The 26,608-nt window shown below is 39.2% G+C and overlaps 1 protein-coding gene across 1 annotated transcript in view; it reads right to left on the bottom strand.

The window, feature by feature from the left end:
* slc13a1 (solute carrier family 13 member 1) overlaps positions 1-26,608 on the bottom strand; it is a 96,467-nt gene that overhangs the window by 13,405 nt on the left and 56,454 nt on the right. The window contains exons 9-11 of the mRNA XM_008111238.3: positions 9,320-9,439; positions 7,994-8,092; positions 7,789-7,890 (exon numbers count right to left, since the gene is read on the bottom strand). Coding sequence (XP_008109445.3) covers positions 7,789-7,890; positions 7,994-8,092; positions 9,320-9,439 — 321 coding nt within the window. The remainder of the gene's footprint in view (positions 1-7,788; positions 7,891-7,993; positions 8,093-9,319; positions 9,440-26,608) is intronic.

The raw sequence follows: 26,608 nt of genomic DNA, 5'->3' as shown, positions 1-26,608 counted from the left end.
AAAAACACACTGATTTTAAACATCAAAGCATTACAAAAACACATTGTTTAATACTGTTCAGATAGATTTATTACAATTTCCTGATATTTCAGAAAACTTATAAATCTATTTTGATGTGAGAAGAAATGCTGCTGATTTATAGTGAGGAGGCTGTGTTAAATCTAGAAGGTTGGCATGTGTTAAGACTAGATTGCAGGAGTTTAGCTAGCAATAAATACTTTAAAGAGAGGATGAAAAGAAATCAAATTTCCTATATTCCAACCAAAGCACATTGTTAAGGGGCTCATCTTTTAACCTGAAAATATATTCCATTCATTTCCTATCCCACTTGCTCTAAAACCAGTGAAAGTTGTATCTTACTTATTAGGGAGGCATAAATTGATAAAAGTAGCATGCTTGAGACCTTTATGTCAGTATGCAAATTGGGCCAAGGAAAGGAATGCTCGATATAAAAGGTAAAGGTTTCCCCTGACGTTAAGTCCAATCATGTCTGACTCTGGGGGTTGGTGCTCATCTCCATTTCTAAGCTGAAGAGCCGGCGTTGTCCGTAGACACCTCCAAGGTCATGTGGCTGGCATGACTGCATGGAGCGGCGTTACCTTCCCGCCGGAGCGGTACCTATTGGTCTACTCACGTTGGCATGTTTTCGAACTGCTAGGTTGGCAGAAGCTGGAGCTAACAGCGGATACTCACTCCGCTCCCGGGATTTGAACCTGCGACCTTTTGGTCTGCAAGTTCAGCAGCTCAGTGCTTTAACACACTTCGTCACCGGGGCTCCAAATGCTCAATATACTCCTCTATTATTTAAGAGCTTTTGTGCCACCCTCTGGCCCTATTACAGTTGAGCTCTTTCTCCTGTTTTTGTTGGAAAAGAAGGAGACTTGTATCTAATGGAATTGTTTTTCTCTAAGGCATGGGATCACAACATGGCTTTTCTTTAGCAGAAAGGCAAAGAGGTGGGTGGAGAAGAAGCAGACAAAAGGCAGCTCTACACTGGCCACATCCCAGAGTTTATCTGAAGCGCTAAATGCCAGATTGGCCTCAGGACAGCTTAGACTGTCACACACTGGCCACTTCAGAGGTGGGAGGGAGTCCTGAACAATGAGTGGTGCCATTCTCATCATTGCAGTGTCCAGCGGGGATGGCATGGCTCATGTTGGTTGCCTGGAGTGATGTTGGCTGGGGTGCCAGAGTGATGAGGGGAAGAGTGGAGAGGAGGCATTGCCCCTTCTCCAGTCATATTATCAAGCTGGTCAATGTCACTCCAGGGCAACAGGCACTAGATGTGACACTCTTGCTGGCCACCACAACAACTAGAGCCCGTGTTCCAACTGTTTATACAGGAACAAAGTTGCAGTTTGTTCCAGATTCTCAGGAAGAATTTCGAGAAACCTATAACTTTGGTTAACATGGTTCAAGTCTATGTTACGGTGACCTTGGCCTGTGTTAACCCATATCAGCTCTGTGTTCAGCCACCATGGGGTTGATTTTCCTGCCCTTTGCAATAAGTGGTCTGTGTAGATTTGCCCAAGATAATGACAATTTTCCTATTCCTCTTGTCCGTAATAGTGAAGAGTGAATATTGCATACAAACATCTAATTGCCTGCGGAAGCTTTAAGATTTGTGCGGGCTTCCTCTCAGTTCTGCCACAAATATAAGCATGTTTGGTGAGGACAGGGGAGAGAACTTTCTCCAGGGCTGCTTCTCCATCATGTAACTCTCTTCTACAGGAGGCCAAACTGCCCCATCTTTGTTATATTTCTACCAGTAAGCAAAACGTGTTTTTTATTATTATTATTTTATTATGACACAGCAAACAAGATAGATATGCTGGATTTCGTATCACAAAATCACAAGTCGAACACTTCCCAAGTATCTAGGACTGTGTGATGTATTTTCGGATGATACGTGCAGATCCCAGTAGGGTGGCCTTTTGCAGTTGCCAGATCGTGATTTTGTCAATGTCTATTGTTTCCAAATGCCGGCTGAGATCTTTTGGCATGGCACCTAATGCGCCGATCACCACCAGGACCACCTATATTTATTATTATTATTATTATTATTATTATTATTATTATTATTATTATTATTATTATTATTATTATTATCATTTACAGAGCATTTGGTTTTTGACTTGTGTGCCAAGTGGAGTTTTTCATGGGAGCAGGGTGTCGTCTTCCTATTGGATTATACTTTAAATGTGTTCTTCAAACTGTTTTTAACTTTAGTATTTAGAACAGAAGCGTGATTTAAATCATGTTTTAACTTTTGCATTAACTGTTTCAAATTTTATTGAGGTTTTAAATTATTGAAAATACCCTAAAAGCATCAGATCCTGTTGGATCATGGAAGCTAAGCAAGGCTACCCCTTATTAGTGCTTCAGTGGGGGGATTATCAATGGGCATTTCCAGACAGCGCCAAAATCTGTGTTTTAAATCTAAGACAAAAAATCCCGGGATGTGACAGTAGTCCACACACAGACCTGTCAGTCGTGGGATATGGTCCCTGCTATCCTCACAGTCTTCCTCTGTCACGGATCAAGATGGATGGTAGATGGAAGACATCTGGCGGAAGTTTTTTTTTAAATCACTCTATGACCACACAGACACACATGCAAATATCTTTATACAAGCACAAGCAGATTCGAATGTGTGCATATAAAGTACAGCACATAACGGAGGGATTTTTTTAAAAACTTCAGTCGGATCTCTCTCTCCTCACAATTCTTAACTCAATCTCTGTTTAAGATTATAAAATGTAAACTAAAGAGTTCAGAGCGTTCTAATTGCTCTCTGTTTGTGCTTCCTTTGAACCAGCTGTGTGTCTATTTGACAGCCTGATCATCTGATAAGCTGTTTCAGGCTTTTTAAAAGCACATGAGTGCTGGAGAATCTACACAGGGGAGAGGGAAGGAAAGCACGTGTTTTGCGTGACTGCAGGGATATACAGTCTTGCAAAGATGTGCTTTCAGGCTGAGTTAGATTTAAGGTGCACCATTTAAACACATGCTTTCTACCTCTTAACCCAATGCCTTTTGTACTTTGGCTAAACATTGCTTAGCCAGCCTCCCTTTTAACCCAGTTAGTTCTGAGTTTTACATCATGTCCAGAAGAGCCCAATGACTACTAGATGCTTTACCTATATTTCTGAGGAAAGAACCTGCAAAACTAACTCTGAATATTTCTTGCCTAGGAAAACCCTATGAAACTCATAGGGATGTCATAAGTTGCCAGGTGACTTCAGAATACATATTCAGATAACAGAAGTTCATCCTTTGCCAAGATGCCACACTGCTATTATTGGCTCTCGGAGAACCAGGGAGTTCTGCAGTGTCAATCTACTTCAAAAAGGTTGGTGGGAAACAATTAAGACGCTTTCCCACTAATTTTACTTTTGCATTCAGCATAGGAGAATAATTAAATGTGTGTGAATCTTCTTCCCTTTCCTGCCTGGCGTCAAATTGAAAATACAGGCTCCACTGTGGAACCAGCAATTTTCTGACACTACTATTGGTTCACTAATGGAATTTTATCATATTTCTTTTATTTTCTCTATTAAAATGAGAGTCTCTTTGAAATACTCAGAGGAATAAATAGTAGGGATCCTCCCTGCTTACTCTCTCAGGAATTTGCTAAAAAGCAATGCTTGGGGTGTTGTAGTATAAAATAGCTAAAAATATTTTGTGACTAATAAGATAATACAGAATTCCTATAAGAAGGGAAAATCATGGCAAACATCACCTAAACTTTTATCTGCTCAAGTTCTTATAATCACAAGTGTTGCTATGGTAACTCCACACTTCATGAGAGTAAATATAAATAATGTTCCAAAATGAATTCAGCACAGGCATTTATATATTCATAATTATACTTATCAATACATGGAAATGAACCATACACCTGAGTGAACTCAGGTTTGGCACAAAAGTTCACATTGCAAGCAGAATAACAGGGATATTCAGAGGACACTACTGCTTGTAAGACTTAAAAAAACCCATAGGAAATATGTTTTCCTTTCATTTTGGTATTGTAAAGAACTGCAGACTTCTGATCCTATTAGATTTCAGTGGATATATTATGCTATAAAAACAATTTACTGTAATGTAGAGTGACATAGTCTCACATTTTGTTCTGAATTAAAATGGACTGCAGGGGAATGTTATGGCAAAATTGAAAGGATTACACATTTTCTTTTTACTATCTGAAATGAAGTTCCTGTTTTACAAACACAAACACCGCCTGCTTCTGAAAGTGTTGAAAATGAAAGCAAGAGAAGCTACTGAACTAGACTGTATGAATAGATTGGAAATAACCTGTGTGTGCTCTTTCATTGATAGGACAAAACTAACATAAAGATATGATAAATGGAATTTAACCCCACATAGGGCCCTTCCACACAGCCATATTACCCAGATTATCAAAGCAGAAAAACCCACAATATCTGCTTTGAATAGGGTTATCTGAGTCCACACTGCCATATATTCCAGTTCAAAGCAGAAAATGTGGGATTTTATTCAGCTGTATGGAAGGGGCCATAGAGTTACCGCATTTTTCAAATACCAGTGTGGGTCAACCCTCCCTATTACTGAACCTGTTCAAGACTAGAATGTACATGGAATGTAAAAAGATTGCCCCCTATATGATCAGAAGTGGACTTTTTTCAAGAGTAGGGATATAATTCTTCACAAGGGGAACATCTACCCTGTAAAATATTACAGGTTGACACCACTTTGTCATGATTCAATGCTATGGGAGCTGTGCTTTTACAAAGTCTTTATCCTTCTCTGCCAAAGAATGTTAGCGTCTTACCAAACATCAGCTCCAAGGATTCTGTAGCATTGAGCCATGGCAGTTAAAATGGTATCAAAGTACATTAATTTTATAATGTAGATACAGTCTACGTTTCTTCTTGAAGGTAGAAATGAGTAATGTCAACAATTTTCTTCTCCCTACAAGAAAATCTTTGCAAGCCATGTAGTTTGTAATAGCTATTCATAACTCAGGACTCATTCTGAATAAAATTTGCAAGTGATAGTTTTGTGCAGAAACAGTACTGTCAATTCTTGTTGAAGTGTTAGAAGGTTGTCTTTGTATCCTTGCTTATATTTTGCTCTTGGAGAAGTCTAGAGGAGAAAATAATTTTGGGGAACTTTTGAATTCTCACATGCTTTATCTCACAAAGTAATTAAAAATCAGATTTGGGGGTGGATATGGTTGCCTACAAAGGTGCTGATTTTAGGCCAAAGAAGTAACAATTACCATAGGAAAAGAAGATGAATTTGCCTAGTGAGGGAATGCAATGAAAGTCACAAGTTTAGATGTCCTGTCTCTTTCAAGGTTCCCAGAAACAATGCATAAACATCACAATGACTTTTAATCATAAAGAAGGAATTGAGTTTGCTATCTTTGTGAACTGGAGGACACAATATAATAGGAACTGGCACCTGATGTTCTTTTGGATGAAATCTGTCTCACAATAAGTTGGCACTTCTACTTGCCCCCTGAGGAATGTTCTTACCTTTCTTACTGTTTTAATTAAGGGTGACAGTCGTGTAAACCATGATGTCAGGATGGAAACATCACTTACAAAAACAACAGAGGGTCTTATTGAGCATCTTTCAAGACTAACAAGTCTTGTGCCACCTTAAAGCTAATCTCACATAGGCATTTATCACTACACTAGATGCACCTGGGCAGAGGTTGGTGCCTAACAAAACCAGTTGGTTTTAAGATGCTGTAACACACTTCATTGTTTCTCCTACAATAGATTAATATTGCACTCTGAATATAATTTGCAATTTTTTTCAGAACAGTGCGCAACAATAAGATCATGCTGTAACACACTTCTCAGTTCCTACTGGAATGACATTGTATTTACAATATAACTAATGATTGTAATTTATCTTCTGTCTTTCAAGTAACATGAAAGTTCCTTAAATCCATTGCTTATTGGAGTTACTGAAATCGCCCTAGAACCTTGGATTGTTCCTTTAAAATCAGGACCAAAATCCAGAATGAATCCAACACCTTCCTGGTATGGTTTGCCCTCAGAGGAATCAGCAAGGATAGTTGGATGAGTGAGGTATGGAAAAATTAAAAAAAAATCTCATTGCTCTTCCCCAATTTTTTTTTCAGTCACACAGGAATGAAACTGGGCAGTTACAATGCTTTTTAGTGAGTGAATGCTGTTATAGTTAACCACTATAATCTTTGGCAGTTTTACCAATTATTAACAAATAGACAAAGGAAACCATATTAATGCAGCCTATATAATCTGCATCTTCCCAAAGTCTTAGAGTGCATCCAGACAGCCCTTTAAAAGTGGGAGCTCCCACATTTTAAAGTGTGGCATCCAGGTGACTTCCCACAGAAAAGCGATTTCATTCACCACAAAGCAAGAAAAATCTGCTTTGTGGTGAGATTATTTGTTAGTGGGTTTGTTTTGCGGCTTCCAAGAAGGCACAGGGCAAACCCATTATGGCTGCTGCCTGGTAGGTACCGAGAGAACATGTAGGCAACATCCATAGAAAGTACGGGCTTATTTGGGAGTGTGTGGACTACAGTCCACCCCGACCTGGATTTTTAAAACTTGGGTCGAATTGGACTTTACCACTGTCTGAGACCACCCTAAATTTCTCATTCAGAAATGCCCTTGGAGTACATTCACACTTACGTATTTGAATGCTTATATCCTGGTTGTTGTTGTTGTTGTTGTGGTTATTATTATTATTATTATTATTATTATTATTATTATTATTATTATTATTATTACTATTATTATTCCCAGGGCAGCTTACAATAAAACCAACTTGAAACCATGAATAAATATTAACAATACAGTAGAGTCTCACTTATCCAACGTAAACGGGCCGGCAGAATGTTGGATAAGCGAATATGTTGGATAATAAGGAGGCATTAAGGAAAAGCCTATTAAACATCAAATTAGGTTATGATTTTACAAATGAAGCACCAAAACATGATGTTACACAACAAATTTGGCAGAAAAAGTAGTTCAATACGTAATAATGTTATGTTGTAATTACTGTTTTACGAATTTAGCACCAAAATATCACGATATATTGAAAACATTGACTACAAAAATGCGTTGGATAATCCAGAACGTTGGATAAGTGAGTGTTGGATAAGTGAGACTCTACTGTAGTTTTTTTTTAAACGAATATAAAAATATAATAAGTAGTCTATCAATTAAAACCTGATGATTTCAGACTGGTTAAAACAATGCCAACTCACAACCATAAGAAATGTATAGCCAGAATATAATTGGTAAGGACTGAAGATTTTAATAAAAAACTATCTTTTGATATGCTGTGTTGGTGCCAGTTGGATTTCCAGGGGGGAGGGAATGCCATAACTGGGGAGCCTACCCAATGTCCTCCTACAAATTTATCTTGCTATTCCTAAGACACATTTCCCCCTGTCCATCTCCGCACATGGGGCATGTAAGGAGTATCCCTGTGTCTAATTTCCCATTGCAAAATGTGGATTATAAGATTGCTTTTTTTAAAAAAAAATTGCAACCATAATAATAATTTGTCATGCCTGAATTCTTTTTATACCTTCCTATCCATTTTTACTCACTTGTGGAAATGTTAAGAACAACTAGCATGTGGTTGCATATATTCTGTGCAATGACTATTTTATCATGTACTATATATTTATAGTATCCGCACTTCCTTGTACTCAGTTAAATGTCTAAAGAACTCGGGTGGGGGTGTTGCACCAACATCAATTCAGAATTGTTTTTAAGTAATTGCTAGTTAGCTTACTCTGGAAAAAGGGAAGCCCAGCCAGAAACAAATCCAGGATCTCGAGTAAACCATAACAGGGCCATTAGAAAGAACAGCACCAGGGTGACAATCTCTGGATAGCTGCAAGAAAAACACAATATGTATTACTGTCACCAGCTGAAATTCCTTGTTTTGACATTGCACTCCACCCCCACCCCCATTTCAGGTTTAGCCTTCTGCCTACCTTATTGGTCCAAGTTTCTTGTATTCATCTTTTATCACTTGGGCTGAAGACCGTTCACTAGCTGACTTTGCCTTGCCACACTGGAACAGTTCTTTGAAACTGAAATGGAAATGGAAAATCCAATTAGAAAAAATACTAAAGAAATCCATAAGGTGCATTTCCCGTGATTGGGTCCAAAACTCTACTTCAAGCCTTGAGCTTCTCTGGTTTTATTTGACATTTTCTCTTTAAATAAGAGACCCTCCCCCATCTCTCCATTCTGTGTCACAAACTGCTTTGGAAATACACCTCTATTTCGAAAGAGACTTGACATATTAGCCTCGGTTCTGAAAAACACAGTTCAAAGCTCTCATGTCTTACTTGGAATAAGAATTTCTCTTTGAGGTTACAGATTAGCTCTATCTTTATCTCTCCCATTTGGCAGAGACTCCATATCATTAGACTATGAAAGGGAAAGGGTCTTATCAAATGCAGCTGTACTATTAGGGTTTTCTGTGAGAAAATCTTGCCATAATTGTTGAAAAAAATATTATTATCATAGTATAGGTCCACTTAAGCGGCAAATTTTGAATAGGAGAAAGTTATGACTTTTTGGAGCTTGTCTATATGAGCCAAAAACCTCGCAACCACAGTGAATTTACCTGTAGGGATGTAAATTGCATTGAGGACCTACACTTTTCCCTGTGCTTCCTAAGAAGGGAGAGGGTTGCTTGGGTCTTCCACCTTTCCGCAGATGGCTACATTGCCATATAATGCAGTTTGAACTGCATAATATGGTCAATATAGTCCCATATAATGCAGTTCAATTGCATTATATGGGCCTAGACCAATGGTTCCCAACCTTTGGGCCTCCAGGTTTTTTGGACTTCAACTCCCAGGAATCCCAGCCAGCTTACAAGCTGTTGAGAATGGTGGGAGCTGAAGTCCAAAACACCTGGAAGCCCAAAGATTGGGAACTACTAGTCTAGACTGACTAAATAATACAGGTCCAAACTGCATTATATGGTAGTGCCGATCGAGCCTTATTTCTTCAAGTTAATCCAAAAAATATGCAAATTCTCCTTCCCAACTCAATTTACTTTCCTTTGCTGTTTCCCAAGCCGCTTCCACACAGCTGTATAAAATCCACATTGAACTGGATTATATGGCAGTGTAGACTCAGACCCAGTTAAAAGCAGATATTGTGGATTATCTGCCTTGATATTCTGGGTTATATGACTGCGTGGAAGTGTCCTTTTCACTCTATAAGCTCCTTAGACTATCTTATTTTTATTTAAAGTACCATATATTTAGAAAGTGCATGACAAAGAGAACAACAATTCTTACTTAAAACCCAAGAACAGCCACTGTAGCCAAATCCAAGACAGTAGCAAAATAATGATAGTGATGGGGATGCAAAGAATAAACCAGGATCCAAAATTAATGCACTGGCAATCAGGGTACCATCTGTATGAAAATGAAAAAGAAAAAAAAAGAAACTTAAGATGTTAGTGCTGCATGCAAGAAATAGGAATGTAAATCTTCCCTTGTTTCATTATTGTATAACGTAACAATAGACTGTAAATGTTTTCTCCCTATTGGTTGAGATTAAAGAGAGGATTTCTTTCCTAGCTTTATTGATGGCTTTTTTAATATCAGGAATTTTTGATAAAGAAATCTGGTGGATTTCTACAGGAAAAAAAAGCATTAGACATGTGCATTTTTATTTTTCCACAATTGTTTTTTTTATAAAAAAAACATCCTGAATTATGAAAAATCTCAGTGCTTGGTCATTTTCTTCATAGGATATCTCATTGTGTCAGGACACACTTTTTCATCATGTAGTCAGGGCAGAAAAACCATTTTTGTGTGTGCAGAAAACAGGTTTTTGTAAAAAATCACATCCTTTTTTCCTGCTCAATAATTCCATTGTATTATTTAAGATTATTAGATTATCATGAAAAAATCATGCAAATTCCCCAGTTCTATTACTTCTCTGGACATGTTTTCCATTTTTCAACTTCATAATAAATAGTCAAAAATATGGTGGCACAATGTCGGCTGAACTTCTGACTTGAAGGTTGGTGGTTTGAATCTACGAGATTGGATGAGTTCCCATCTGTTAGCCCTAGCTTCCCATGTGGGGACATGAAAGAAGTCCCCTGCAGGGTGGTAACACATCTGGGCATTCCCTGGGCAGCGTCCTTGAAGATGGCCAATTCTTTTACACCAGAAGCAACTTGCCTCTATTTGCTTCTGACATCATTTAAAAAAAAAATCACAAATATGATTTCATCCTTAGCCTTGTTTACCTTTCAGGGAGAGGGAAAACCCATTATTGCGGCATCTAAGAGTAATCAATATCAATATACAGAGATTGCGACTTTCTTGTTTTTTTAAGGCTTGTTTTAAAACATGTTCATGTTTCTTAACAGCTATTTATACATTATGAGAATTGGGGTCAGTTCTATGTTATAGCAGATAAAGCCACATGCTCCTCTATTTATGGCAGGAGTAAATAAACTCCAACTCATGGATCATGATCCCATGCCTACAAAATATTTTGAGAGTGATTTTAGTTAACAAAAGGTTATCAAGGCTTGATGTGTGGATGTGTGTGGGTACATGCATAAAAACACATGGTGTTTGCTATTTCCCCATGTTTCATAACATATTCTTCCCCCCTTCTTTTTGGATTCTGTCCAGATCTTTTAAAAACTTTAAGTGGCTAGAGTAGACAGACATTTTTCCCCATATTGGTTCTAAGTTTGAAAAGGAAGTATTGTGCAGGTCTCAAAAAGGATTACAAATTGTAACATGCCTAAAAGGCATGCAAATAACATATATACTCGTGTATAAATCAATGTCATGTATAAGTTGTGGGCAGGTTTGAGGGTCAAAATTATGGATTTTGATTTGACCCATGGGTAAATCAAGGGTCATTCTATTGACATGAGAAAGCACCAGGCCACCCATGCCATTTTCCTGCCCAAGCATTCAAAAAGGAATTCAAAAAGGCCAGAAGTACTACTATAGTGGAGAGAGTAGGGGTGTTCTTTTAAGGTATCTCAAGGTGGACTATGCTCTCAGCTTTTGCTACTCTACTCGATGAAAGGGATGGTCCCTTTGTAGATAAGAATAAAAGGTACAGTACTTTCAGTGACCTGTTGATAGGTTGAAACAGGCTTTTTGGGTTAAAATTTGACTAGAATTTGTAAACCTATACATGAGTATATACAGTATTTTTATTGTCCCCATCCGTTTTAATGGGAAGAGGGGAGTGCTGGAAAGCAAGAGAGATGTAAACTGTCCATGACACCCAACCTGGCAGTTGTCTACCTTTTATTCAGGGATAGACTCTGGAAGTCAGCTATTACCAACAGTGCTATGGATTCTGAAGAAACACAACTACAGATAAAAGGTAAGAAACATGCCAAGAGGAAGACACATCAAGCAAAATCTTGTCATGAATATCTTCCATCTGGAAATCTATGTCCTCCATGTGAAAGACCATGTGGAATCAGAATAGGTCTTCACAGTCATTTATGGATCCATTGACCACCTCTGAAAGACAATCATACTCGACCACAAGTGATCACCCATGATTTAGATATATAAAACTAATATGAGTCGGTTAAGAAAAAACACACTTCAAACTAACCCCCAATAACCAACCCTGGCTCTCTCAAATATCACATTTTATTTTTCCTGAAATTTTAGTTTTATATGTGTTTGAATATTATGGGTATAAAGTAAGACTACCCTTTGAATTTCAGAGACAATATAAGCTTAAAGAACTATACAATGATTGAATAATTAGGAAATTACTAATTTTAACCTTTTTACTCTGTATTTGTCTAGGAGCGGGTTATTAGGCCGCAGGTCGGGATGTTTTGTATCTTTACATGGTTTTATTGTATGTATGCGTAAGTGTGTACGTATTGTATGTTTTACACGTTATGATATGGTCAAAAGTGACTAATCAATAAAGAATTGTTGTTGTACAATATGTAAGGTATACTGAAGCCTCCCTGCATCAGAACTAATCAATCATGCAAGAATTGGAATATAATTATTCTACTCATGATGCAACCATTCTTTTCAGATATGTACAGGATCAAGCTGCCTATCCCCCAGCATCAAAATTGACAGATAAATTTTTTTTATCAATGAATAACCACTTCAATAAATAACCACTTTACAAAATAATTGCAGGTGGTGCTATAGAAAATGCAGATCATGGTAAACCATGTATTTGCCACTAATCAAATATTTCTAAGTAATTGATTTCAGGATTGCCATCTGCCTGAGGGAGGAAAACATAAAACAAGCCACCATGGTCTTTTATATGTGTGACATACAACAACCTTCTGAGACAGGGACACACAAGCGATGCCTCTGGGAATGTTTCTTCTGCATCACCTGTTCCTTTGAGAGATGCAAACCCTTCTGCATCTCAATAGCCTGATCTCAACACAGCTCAAAGTCAGACACAGATCAACAGCTTAACTGAGAGATTTTCTATAATTAGAACAGGTTTCATTAAGAGAAAGGCTTAGCTTGAATTTGTTCATATCTCTCTGGGGAAAATGATTTCAGACTTTATTAGAGCTTTCTAGAGAAAAAAAAAGGAAGACCTTCATGAAAATCCTACATCACAGACATAGATGAATATATAATCTCCTGACCCAACTCCACAAAACTTCCTTATCAGTGTTTTAGGTCCAGGCTATCAGAAAGATAGTCTATACCAGTGGTCTCAACTTGTGGGTCCCCAGATGTTTTGGCCTTCAACTCCCAGAAATCCTAACAGCTGGTAAACTGGCTGGGATTTCTGGAAGCCATAGGCCAAAACACCTGGAGACTCACAAGTTGAGAATCACTGGTCTATACCAACTTTCCAGAACCTTGCGATCTACAGTGGAAGGCTTTCGTTCAGTTCTGCGACCACTGCAGGATCTCTCGGTGAGGACATGAGAGAGAACCTTCTCAGGCTGGATCTACGCTGCCCTATATCCCAAGACCTGATCACAGATTATCTGCTTATCTTAGATTATCTGCCAGTAGATTCATATAATCCAGTTCAAAGCAGATAATTTGGGATCAGATCCTAAGATATAGGGAAGTGTAGATCCAGCCTCAGTGGTTGCTTCTAATCTCTAGATATTCCTCTACAGAAGGCTAGACTGGCCCTCTCTGTGCTTACCTTTCATCAACAAGTGAAGACATTTTTATTTAAGTAAACTTTTATTGTATCTGCTAGGATGACTTTCTATTGGGCATGTTTTATATATCTTTTAACTTTGGTTTGTTTTAATTTATTTTTAATTGTATTATACAATATTAATTGTTTCATACTTTGTGTGCTCCTTGTTTTTGGAAGCCATCTTTGGTCCCACCTTAGCAGAAACATATAAATATAAAAATTTAATTTATAAATATTATAAATAAATTAAATAATAAATAAAAACAAATAAAAGCATATAGCCATCAACCACTCCAAGTAATAGAGGTAGGTTTTGCCAGTGGTCTGCGAAAAGGAGGATGATGTTGGCAGTCTTCTTGCATTAGCAATCTGTAGTGATATGAGGAGTGACAAGAAAGATCTTGCTTACAATTGATACACTGGAGATCGCTGTGTAGAGGGACTACCTTTTTACCCTGAAGCAGGACAATCACTAGCAAAACAGACCTTCATTTCTTAGCGCAGCTGCTATCTATTAAAATATGTTTGTTTGGCCATAAACACGAATACCGAGCAGTTACAAGTGCAGAAGTTGAGTTTATGCATTTACAACTGCTCAACAGGATACTCAATTATGTTTTATCGGACCAGCTCCTTTGGAGAAACTGTGTGTTATTTTATTGATCCCGATGGCAAAATTAATGTTAGCTAGAATGTTTCCATAGCATTATAATGATTTAATACCATTTCTGCTGCTGTAGCTCCATACCAACAGAATTTTGGAATGTGTAGTTTGACACAGCATTCTATTATTTGATAGAGAGCCCTGTGAATAATATCATAAGACTTCTATGGCAGAGAATGCTCTGAAATTACAAATCCTAATCTATATATATAAAAGAGTGATGGCATCACGGCAATTCACAAAACAACAAAAGTACAGGCCTCCCAACCTCAAAATTTGACAACACAACCCATCATCCACGCCTCAAGGTTGATACAACAAAAAGAAAAGAAAAATAAAGTCCTAATTAGAGGGAGAGCAATAATTTTTTTTATCCAATTGCTGCCAGTTTAGAGGGCTAATCTCTGCCCACTTGGTTGCCTAGCAACCAAGGGACAGCCAGGTTTCAGTTAGGGGACAGGCAGATTTAGGCCTCACTTAGGCTTCTTCCACAGATTATCTAATTTGCACTGGATTATATGGCAGTGTAGACTCAAGGCCCTTCCACACAGCTATATAACCCATTTATAATCTTATATTATCTGCTTTGCACTGGATTATCTTGACTCCACACTGCCATATAATCCACTTCAGTGTGCATTTTATACAGCTGTGAAGAAGGAGCCTCATATAATCCAGTTCTGAGCAGATAATATAAGATTAGAAATATACAGTAGAGTCTCACTTATCCAACGTAAACAGGCCGGCAGGATAAGTGAATATGTTGGATAATAAGAAGGGATTCAAGAAAAGCCAATTAAACATCAAATTAGGTAATCGTTATAGAAATTAAGCACCAAAACATCATATTATACAACAAATTTGACAGAAAAAGTAGTTCCATGCACAGTAATGCTATGTAGTATTTACAGTAGAGTCTCACTTATCCAACACTCGCTTATCCAACGTTCTGGATTATCCAACGCATTTTTGTAGTCAATGCTTTCAATATATCGTGATATTTTGGTGCTAAATTCATAAATACAGTAATTACTATATAGCATTACTGCGTATTGAACTACTTTTTCTGACAAATTTGTTGTCTAACATGATGTTTTGGTGCTTAATTTGTAAAATCATAACTTAATTTGATGTTTAATAGGGTTAACCTTAATTCCTCATTATCCAACATATTCGCTTATCCAACGTTCTGCTGGCCCATCTATGTTGGATAAGTGAGACTCTACTGTACTGTATTTACAAATTTACCACTAAAATATCACAATGAATTTAAAACACTGACTACAAAAACATTGATTATGAAAAGGCAGACTGCGTTGGATAATCCAGAACATTGTATAAGTGAATGTTGGATAAGTGAGATTCTTCTTTAATATGAAATAATTGCTGGGATAGAATAATGCAGAACAATATAATCTCTAAAACCAGGACAGTAAATAAACAGGGGAATTCCACACAGGAAACAATCAGGGCCAGCTAACACCTCCCAACAAAAAATTCACTCAGGGAGGAAACAGCCAGGCTTTAAAGCTGCAAGGCCATTACATCCTAATCATTTTTCCTAATTGCAGCATTCATACTTGCCTCCAACAAACAAAAAAAACCAATCAGAAATATTGTATATTCACAACCTTTAGGAAATAATATCCCCTGATGGCGCAGCGTGTTAAAGCGCTGAGCTGCTGAACTTCTGGACTGAAAGGCCACAGGTTTGAATTGGGGGAGCGGAGAGAGCCCCCACTGTTAGCCCCAGCTTCTGCCAACCCAGAAGTTTGAAAACATGCAAATGTGAGTGCATCAATAGGTACTGCTCCGGCGGGAAGGTAACGCCGCTCCATGTAGTCATCCCACATGACCTTGGAGGAGTCTACGGACAACGCCGGCTCTTCGGCTTAGAAATGGAGATGAGCACCAACCTCCAGAGTCAGACACGACTGGACTTAATGTCTGGGGAAAACCTTTACCCTTGACCTTAACTACCACCAATTCCTCAATACTTTATTTCCCAGACCACCAGACTTCGCCACAGCAACGCGTGGCCGGGCACAGCTAGTATTGTATAAAATGAAACTATGATAGTTCATGTGGTATCAAAGATCCATAACTGTACAGGCTGGTAAGAAAATGTGAAAATATTTTGGCACACTAGGGTAATGTGAAAGGTTGTATCACAGCTTTTACCAAATGGTGAGAACGAATAAAAAAAATAAGGTATGCTATTGATTTGTTTTATTTTAAAGGCTGCGAAGAGGGGGGAAATATAGGAATTTGACTTGATGGCAGATGTTAACTGCAAATTTCCTCTCTATCCAAAGCAAAATAACTTTATTTTGTCTTATTTTCCAGAGTTTTTCCATCTTACTCCATGAAAAATTAATAAATGCATATCCCTTTTTATTTAGAGACCAAACTGGCATAGCTTCTGGAAGATTATATCTGCAGTAGATATCTTTAAAAACTGGTGGTTTTTTAAATGGTTCTGCAAACAATTTGCGTCAACACGAGTTGCAATGTAGATATACCTCTAGGGAGGTTCTTTGCAAACTTCTAGAAGGGTAGGTGTTGAGGTTAAGGAATTATGAAAATAAAATAGCATTTTAAATTAGACTTTAAATGTTATTATTTCCTTTTCTATTCAGTCTGCACCTGTTACAGTTTTTGATGTATACTTTCTACATCATTCTCAAAGGAAATGAGGCTGGAATAAAAAAGAAACAGGGAAAAGTTTAGAAACTGATGGCAAGTTAGTTTTTTAGTTGCAAAACTATATCTTCCTCCTCCATTTCTCATTTTCTGACAGATTTCATTTGTGAAAAGCTTGGGGGAATTTATAAATATGTATGAAGAAGGTTTTACAATCTCTTATAAACCCTCTCACAGCTCTAAAATATTTCTGAAGTCCCATAGCTAACCAATTTCTCCTCAGATGTAGTCAGCCTTGGCCACCACAGATTCTCAGATGGTCCAAAAACCTACTAAGAGGAAACTCTCTGCTTCAAACTTTTCCTCATCTTGGTATTAAACTACATGTTAAAGTGAATGTGTACTCCCTGCAATTAAAACATTTTCTCTCACACAACGGCTTTTCATCAGAGATATGCACCTTAGCAATCAGACTCGGAAATTAAACCCATGTTTATCTTCTAGTGATTAAGAGATATGTATGTCAGGAAAATTATTCACTTTGGCTCAGATGTCTGTAAACTCCTCTCATCCAAACTAAAGAAGTTAGAAGAGGTAGAAGAATAAATGCTGGAGTCAACCCATTGGGAGGCCAATTCAAAAGAGCACAAAAGCAAGGAAATGTCTTGTTGTTTAGGGAAAGAGGGAGAACTTTCTACTTGCTATCTATAGAGAGGCCTTTGAGGACATGTTTCAGGAGTTTAGCATTGACTACTTGTGCTATTTGGAGCTTGGGTGAGTAATCTTGTTTGTTTTTGGTTGTGCAATCTCCCTAAGTACAGGGTCTAAGGCACTGCTGACCTCAAATGGGGTCCCCTTAGCTCACTGTTTGAGTCCCAAAAATTGGTTGCAGTAAAAGTATTCTAAACTTTATCTAGTGGCTGTTTTACAGCCTCATCACATGAGGTAAGGTAAGCATCCTAGGACACTTTTGGGACATTTCCTCCTTCCCAGACATCATCACATAATGCATGGTGACTCCCGGCAAGGCCCCATGGAGGAAGTGTACTGGTGGAGCAGGAAGCTTCCTGCGGAACTTGGGAGGCTTCCTGTGTTCCGTAGAAAACTACAGGGTCCAGCTGCAGTGGCGATGCTTCCCCATATGGGATGGGGAAGAATCAGCTGCAGGTGAGGAGGGCTGCAGGCAAAGGCGGTTCACCCGTTAGGCCAACTAGGTGGTTGCTGAAGGGACCATGCTCTGGGGGGGCGCACTTGAGGCACCTCTTGAGGTGCCTCCAAGTTGAGCAGCTTCTTGTCTTTTTTTTCTTTTTCCTCCTCCCCGCTGGGAGGGGGCACACCCTCCCGTGTGCGCGCATAAATACATGCATGCACGCACACCCCCTCCTCCTCCTCCCAGACTCGCTGCCGAAGGTAGGCAGGCGAGGAGGGAGGCGCGCCTCGAGGGACAACAAGAGAGACCTTCACTGGTGTGGTTAATGGCAAGGTAGGGACGCCGCCGGCGCAAGGAGGAGGAGGATGGGGCGGGGCTGGCTGGAAGTGGGCAGCACCAGGCCCCTAAGCCCTACGTCCCTACCTTGCCATTGTCTGCACCGCGCTCCATAGGAGGAGGAGGAGGAGGGGGCGGGGTCGGCTGGGGGGGCACCAAAATTCTGTTCGCCTACACATGAAAATTACCTAGGGCTGGCCCTGGCTGCGGGCTGCCAGGATTGCCCCACTGCCCTGCTGATTTGCCATGAGAGGTGGTGAATCGCCCCATGGGGCCTCACCCATGTGAAGAGGTCCATAGACATTTACATAAATCTGTTGTGCAGTGTTTACAGTGGACTTTGCAGAAGAAGCTTCAGCTGTACTTTGTAAAAAGGAAAATCAGCCTGTTCTGCAAGCCTTGTAAATACTGATTTAAATTATTGACTTTTATACCTGGGATCATGTGAGAAGCCCTGGTCTAAGGGGTTGGGAAGAGAAAAGTTAGCCTCTTTGTGGGCATTTTGTGAGGGACTTTAAGGCTGCTACATATATATGATAGAAGTGGATGGTGACAGAATTGCTGCAGTGACCTGAAACATCTGTGTTCTGTTTGCTTTCTTCTCAGAAGATCTGTACCTAAAGCAAAGTGGTTGCCCTGTTAGAGAGAAAATGCAGCAGCCAGAGGTTTGCGTATCTATACTTCAAATTATATGGGAGGGTGAAGCTTTTTCTTTTTCTTTTAGAAAGAATGGAACAGGCTCTTTTAAAAGGGTAAGATATTAGGGATGTCTCTTAGGGTGGGCAGCAGTTCCAAAACACAGCAAGATGATGTTTGGAGGAATGACACATAGAGAAGCAGAACTATCAAGAACTTTGCGTCAGTCTTGGAGCTAAACAATCAATTCCAATCTGTCCCATTAATTGGTGATTATAAGGCACAGGCACAGAGACAAGAACTTCACATCTCTGAAGGAAATGATGTGACCTTTGAGTTTTTGAGGATGGAAGATATTCTGGGCAAGGAAGAAGAAAAATATAATGGCAATAGGTGATTCCCTGCTGAGTGGAACAGAAGCAGTGGTGTGTGGGCTTGATAAGATGTCTCAAGAGGTATGCCATTTTGTGATCCAACAAAACAACTGACAAGATTGGTTAAGTTCACTGAACATTACTCCTTCATTCTGTTGGAATGCATGATATAACAAGCTTTAACCTTCAACACATTGCAAGGGACTATGAGGCTCTAGGGAGGAAGCTAAAGGACCTTGGGGCACAGGTTGTTCTTTCATTGTTCCTTTCCATTGGAGAATGTCATGCAGGAAGAGGAAGAAATAAGATTTTTTTTAAAACTGTGAAAACTGTCCAATGGTAGAATAGACTGAGGATGATACTCCATTTCAATAATCTTTAAGCAGAAGATTAGTATCTTTCAGGGGTGTTTTAAATGTGTATTCCTGTATGGAAGGGGGTTGAAGTAGATGGCCCCTGTGGGCCCTTCCAGCTCTTAAGACTATGATTGTATGACAAACATCTTTCACCACTTGAGGGAGCACCTGTCTAAGTACACATTAACTGTATAGTCTACTTTGCCTCTGAGATGAACAGATTCACCTTTCTATATCTATCTTTCATAGCAACTAGAGATTGGTGAAGACTCTTTTTTTTAATTAATTTTTTAAAAATCAGGATTTGATGAGAATTCACATATATTCACATCTGTGAAAGGGAGTGAAACTGCCAAATTTGGCTATTTTTTTTCTTTCTTTTTTAGAAAACCCATCTTTTATGTCTGATCAAGAAATGTGCAGACACCTTGGAGGCCAATCTATGGCAAGTAACATCTACTGAGACAAAAAGGGTTATCTGTTCTTTGCTCTCATTTCTCACCATTTCATTTTCGAAAGTAGTAACTCTTCTCCAACATGATTTCCTCTGTAACGCATTTCCACACTGTGACATCAGAGACTTAGTATGTCCTTGAGATCGAACATTCTCTCAGGCATGATAAAGAAATATTCTTAATATGTGAAAAATGACAGTGCCATATTACCCAATTTGTTACATTACCTGAAGTGAGGAATCTAGTCTTAATTAAGCCAAGAGGTGAATGCGTGGCAGGCTGCTCCATAAGCAAACTATGAAAGAGTGTGTGTGTGTGTGTGGGGGGGGGGGGGTCCTCCCCAGGAGGCTTATGGAACCTGATAGGTTCTTGATGGCTCTTGCAGATTTTTCTGCCACAGCGATAGGTGATTCTGTCGAAGCCCTGGTTGACTGGTTGGGTGGGTCAAAATGGTGGTTAATGCCTCATTGGCCTAAGGCATAATTCCAACTAGCCCAAAAGAGGTCATAGTGAGGCCCATATTAAAGAAGCTATTGCTTGACCTCACAACTCCAGGGATTCCTGGATGACATGGATTATCTAGATCCATCGCAGTTTGGTTTCAGGCCTGGCTATGGGATGGAGACAGCATTGGTTACTTTGGTAGATGATCTATGTAGAGAGCTAGATACGAGAAGTGTGTCCCTTCTGGTTCTCTTAGACCTCTCAGTGGAATTCAATACCATTAACCATGGTATCCTTCTGGACCACCTCATGGAAATGAGATTTGGAGGCACTGTTCTGCAGTAGTTCTGGTCCTTCCTAGAGGGTCGGGTCCAGAAGGTGGTGGTGGGGGACTCCTGCTCGACCTCATGGCTTTTGTTTTGTGGGGTCCCTCAGGGTTCAATTATGTCCCCCATGCTATTTAACATCTACATGAAACTGCTGGGAAATATCATCTGGAGTTTTGGATGCAGTTTTGGAGTTTTGGATCATCTGTACTACAGTACGCAGATGACACCCAACTCTACTACTCATTTCCACCTGATGCCAAGGATGCTGTCCTGACCCTGAACTAGTGCCTGTCAGCTGTGATGAACTGGATGAGGTTGAACAAATTGCAATTGAATCCAGACAAGACAGAGGTACTCCTGGTCAGTCGTAGGGCTGTTCAGGGTATTGGGTTGCAACCTGTGCTGGATGGGGTCACACTCTCCTTGAAAGCAAAGGTTTACAGTCTAGGAGTCCTCCTGGACTCAGCATTGACCCTGGAGTCCCAGGTGTCGGAGGTGGATGTTAAAACTTGTGCACCAGCTGCGCCCATACCTTGAAAGGCCTGATCTGGCCATAGTAGTACACGGCTTAGTCACATCCAGGTTAGATTACTGTAATACACTCTATGTGGACCTGCCCCAGAAGAGTATTCAGAAACTTCAACTGGTTCAAAGGCCAACTGCTAGACTGTTACGGGAACGGGATATAGAGGAAGAACTACTCCGCTCCTGAAGCAGCTATACTGGCTTGTTTCCAGGCACAATTCAAGGTGCTGGCTTTAGCCTTCAAAGCCCTAAATGGCTCAGGTGCAGCCTACTTGAGGGATCGTATCTCCTTCTACCAATCCACTTGAGCCCTGAGATCCTCAGGAGAGGCCTTTCTCTCAGTCCCAGCATAATTGCAGGCATGTTTGGTGGAAACGAGAAAGAGGGCCTTTTCAGTAGTGGCCCTGCGGCTCTGGAACTCCCTCCCTAATGGACGCCCCCTCTTTACTGACCTTTTGTTCACAAATTAAAACCTTTCTGTGGAGCCAGGCCTTCCCAGACGAATGATAATAAGACTGCCAGTCTGATAATAGTCTGATAATATTTGACAAATAACCTCAGTGGCCAGAGATTATGGATACCATTAAATGGTGCCTGCTGTAAGTTTTAACTGTTTTATATGATATGTTAAATTGGGTTTTTATATTAGTATATGATGTTCAGCTGATTATGTATTGTGTGCGGATGTATTTGTATTGGTTTCATATTTTGTAAGCCACTTTGAGTCCCACCCATGGGAGAAAAGTGGGATAGAAATGAAGTCAAAAATCAGAAATTGAAGTCAAAAATCAGAAACTCCTCAAAGCAGAGCAGACAAAAAACCAGTACAAGAAAACCAGACTACAAACTAGAGCTGACAGCTGGCACAACAAAACATTGCATGGAAAGTTCCTTGACAAAATTGAAGGAAAAGCTGATAAGGAGAAGACCTGGCTATTACTCACGAATGGGACCCTGAAGAAGGAGACAGAAGCCCTGATCCTTGCAGCCCAGGAGCAAGCCATCAGAACAAATGCAATTAAGGCCAAGATCGAAAAATCAGCTGATGACCCAAAATGCAGACTGTGCAAGGAAACCGATGAAACCACTGATCATGTCCTCAGCTGCTGTAAGAAAATCGCACAGACAGACTACAAACAGAGGCACAACTATGTGGCCCAAATGATTCATTGGAACTTATGCCTCAAGTACCACCTCCCAGCAGTAAAGAACTGGTGGGATCACAAACCTGCAAAAGTATTGGAAAATGAGCACGCAAAGATACTCTGGGACTTCCAAATCCAGACTGACAAAGTTCTGGAACACAACACACCAGACATCACAGTTTGTGGAAAAGAAAAAGGTTTGGATCATTGATGTTGCCATCCCAGGTGACAGTCGCATTGATGAAAAACAACAGGAAAAACTCAGCTGCTATCAGGACCTCAAGATTGAACGGCAAAAACTCTGGCAGAAACCAGTGCAGGTGGTCAAGGTGGTGATCGGCACACTGGGTACCGTGTCAAAAGATCTCAGCCGGCATTTGGAAACAATAGCCATTGACAAAATTACGATCTGCCAACTGCAAAAGGCCATCCTACTGGGATCTGCGCGCATCATCCAAAAATACATCACACAGTCCTAGACACTTGGGAAGTGTTCAACTTGTGATTTTGTGATACGAAATCCAGCATATCTATCTTGTTTGCTGTGTCATAAAATATAATAATAATAATAATAATAATAATAATAATAATAATAATAATAAAGCATGGGTTCTGAAATTGGGAATATGATTAAAGGAGTCTTAAACAGTCTGGGCTTTGTAAGTCAGCAATACATCCTGTTTGGACATACAGCAGTTCCAGATATGGCACAAAGTTATTTGTTCCTTGTTTGTTTACCCAATCATATGATAGAAGGGGTAAATGAAAAGCATGCATAAATCCACACTGTGGTTTATTAAGCCAGGATGCATGACTTAAACTGTCATGTGAGTGCAGCTACAGTGGAGTTAATGTGGAGCTTGTTTTGACCATATTGTCTAATGGATTCTGCGAGTAGTAGTCCACAGAAGTAACACATCTTGGAATCAGGATTAACCTGCATATGTATGTTAGAAAATGCGCTGTCTTGTTGCTGAGTGAAGGTTGCTGTTAATAAACAGGGAGATTATATTTCAAAGGATGAAAGATTACATAGAAATGATCATTGCTAAAGTAGATACTTTGCCCAACTAGCATTTCAAAATAAAAGATATCCATCTCTTGATCCTAGAGGCCTGGACTCTCACACCTGCTGATATGATCTTATAGAGACAAGAATGGGTAACTTGCTCTTCTCATCATTTCCTCCTATCTCCTCCTTCTCTAATGGCTGTTGCTATGTAATTTGCATGAATATGTTTCTGTAGTGAAATTGATTTATACCTGCAATACTGATAATGGCAAAACATGATCTTTCAGAACAAGTCTAGAGATAATTGGCTGTGCAATAGAGTTACTATCTTAACAGTGGTAAAATTTTGTATCACTACATTTTTAAAAAGAACCCAGAAAACTATCAAAATAAGAGCAAAAATAAATCACAGTCAAATGGAACACAAGGAAGCAATTACAGCAGGAAGGGCTACAAGCTTTGATATTGTTCGTGACTATTTGTTATAATTTGTGTTTGTGTCTGCATGTGTTTTAATCCAGGGCATTATCATTTCTTCTTTGATTTATTGTTTCTCAGTTCATTTCTTTTCTACATGATAGTCGTATATTATCTCTTCTGACTCTAGTTCATTGTACCACCTACATTTTCTATATTTTTTTCCTTTCTGGGGATCTTTTAATCTCCCTCAAGCTGTTTATTAGAATCTGAAATATATCCTCCATGGCTTGTTTTAACTCCAAGAACGTGCATGTTCTCTAAAGAGGAAAAAGAGGTAGTTCACCTGTGGTTGCTACCACCTGTTTACTATATGTTAATCTTTCAGCAAAATTCTGTAATGATTTTACTACAAATCCACCTCACCTCCCTCTCCCTGGTACTACAAATAATTCACTCACTGCTTACTATATTTTAGACTGATATTTCAATAACATATTGTGATGCACTTGGCCTCATAATGCAACCTTTGCAATCTGAGTTGTGGTGTGTGAAAGAAAGAAATCTGCTCCCAATTACTTTTAATTTCATCAGACTTTTTTTCTTTTGGTCTTGGTTTTATGAAAACCTGAATTCTTTAGCTAATTTATTCATATTAATTTGGTTCTATATATTTGACAGTTTCATGTGATGGTATTTTTTTCAAAAACCTCAAATGCACTGTCAAAAACAGATGTGACAATCTCAGATTACTACTTTGGACCTCATCACATTGAGGACCTCGAGTTGGGGAACAGTGAGGGAATCCATAGGACAGTGAGGCAAATCCAACAGGCAGCGGAGAAACCCATTGCCCCATGCCCCACATTGCCTCCTTCTCCATCCCATGGGAGGAAGCATTACCACCCGCCTTCCCTCTGTGTTTTTCCGGGCATGTCCTATGAGAACATGAAAAGTCTCCTGTGTTCTCAGGGACCCATCCTAGGACACTGAGAGGATGGAGCCCTTCTGGAAGTAGCCCTATATCATGTGATGGGCTCTGGCAAGCTCCGTCCTCCCAGCATCCTGGAAGTGTCCTAGGATACTGAAAAAGTTAAATGTGATTAGGTCCTTAGTTAACTTTCACTAACTAGAAAATACTTTTTTTTTTCTAAACTGCCATTGAGTCGATTTGGACTTAGGGTGACCCCATGAATGTGAGACTTCCAAATCATCCTATCCTCAATGGTCCTCCTAAGGTCTTCCAGACTCTGAATTGTGGCTTCCTTGATTGTATCTATCTGTCTAGAACAGTGGTTCTCAACCTGGGGTCCCAGATGTTTTTGGCCTTCAACTCCCAGGAAGCCTAACAGCTGGTAAACTGGCTGGGATTTCTGGGAATTGTAGGCCAAAACCATCTGGGGACCCCAGGTTGAGAACCACTGGTCTAGAACAAGATCTTCAATGTGTTTTATTTGGATATTTAAACTGTGTTGTACTCTGCCTTGAACTGTGAGAAGAGACGGGATAATAACATTATTCTTATTATTAATTATTTTATCTATTGCTTTCTACTTTACCAAACATTACTTTTCTTGCATGTTTTAAATGAGGTGTCCCCTCAAGTAGTGAAAGATATCTGGTTGCATATTACACGATTGTCCTCACCTATGTATTTTTCAATCTATCATGTTTCATTTTGTGATTTGTCATTGGAAAGTAATGTGTAAATCTGATTGCTTCAGTACACATCTCTGAAGTAATCCTTTTGTGGGACATAAAGATATCTTACAGTTTTCACTCAGAAGAATAGCTTTAGAGTAAGGGATATGACACCTTCTTCCCTCCAATCCTTTGGCATTCCCAGGAAAATTGGAAAAGGTTTGATAATTCACATCCTGCTGAACCTAGTGGACCTTAGGACTGCACAGGAAATTGCTCAGGATGGAATCAGAAAGAAAACAGAGGAGATGTAGATATTCCCTGCTATGCTTTGCTTATAATGAAGTTTGAAAGCTTTAACATGTCCTTGCTGATTTGATTATGTGCATGCTTTTATTTCATTGTTTTAAAGCAACCATGATATATTTTGGTGTCTAAAATTCAGTTTGTCATGATGCTACTTTTATCAAATTCCAGGTGGCAGACAGACAATATCCCTGGTAACTAGAAATCATTTTACTGGATTAGAAATAATTGGGGTGCAGAATGATACTGACACGATGTTTATTGATGCTGTGATTGTCATCAATTACCATCAAATGTAACAATTGCAGTTTCCCCAGAAATATCATCAAATGAAGCCCCATAAATGTCTTTAGCCATGGGTAAAGTTTATTGGGGCCAAACTGTGTCACTATCATTTATTATATGTTCCTAAAACAGCCCTGGGGATGCAATGGGATTGCTAAATGGGAGAAAACGACAGCTTATTCACATAGTCATGGTTCTAGCCTTAATTATATGTTTGTTATACTGTCATTCTGATCAGGATAATGTGTTCCAACTATTGTGTCTCTATAAATATCATTCTTGTAGCACGAGTTCATTGAGGTCCAGTAGATAAACAGCTGGATGCGAATCTTGTGGATTCTCATTTTAAATCTATTTCCCCTTGCTTTCAAATTCCTGATTGTAAATACCAAGACTGTTTGCAATTAGTTAAATGCTTATAAGGAGGTATGGTTTCAAAAGTTTATAATACTCTTTGTTAGAATTTTAGTCTGAACTTTAAACAAGCTATTCAAAGGGTCCAGTTCCATCCCACCAGAACCTTGGATAGGTGAGAACTTTGGATAACCTGGAATTACAATTATAAGCTTCATTGGCAGGATTCCATTTTAAATCTCATCCTCTTAAGTTGTATATGTATATAATGCAATGTGTTACTTTTCTGGTCATGATGGAGGAATAAATCCAGCATCACTCTTGACAATGATTCCCTACCCAAGCTATATATGTATCT

Source organism: Anolis carolinensis, chromosome 5, assembly GCF_035594765.1.
Source record: "Anolis carolinensis isolate JA03-04 chromosome 5, rAnoCar3.1.pri, whole genome shotgun sequence".
In the NCBI taxonomy this organism is placed as follows: domain Eukaryota; kingdom Metazoa; phylum Chordata; class Lepidosauria; order Squamata; family Dactyloidae; genus Anolis; species Anolis carolinensis.
This window is presented reverse-complemented; position numbering and strand designations above follow the sequence as displayed.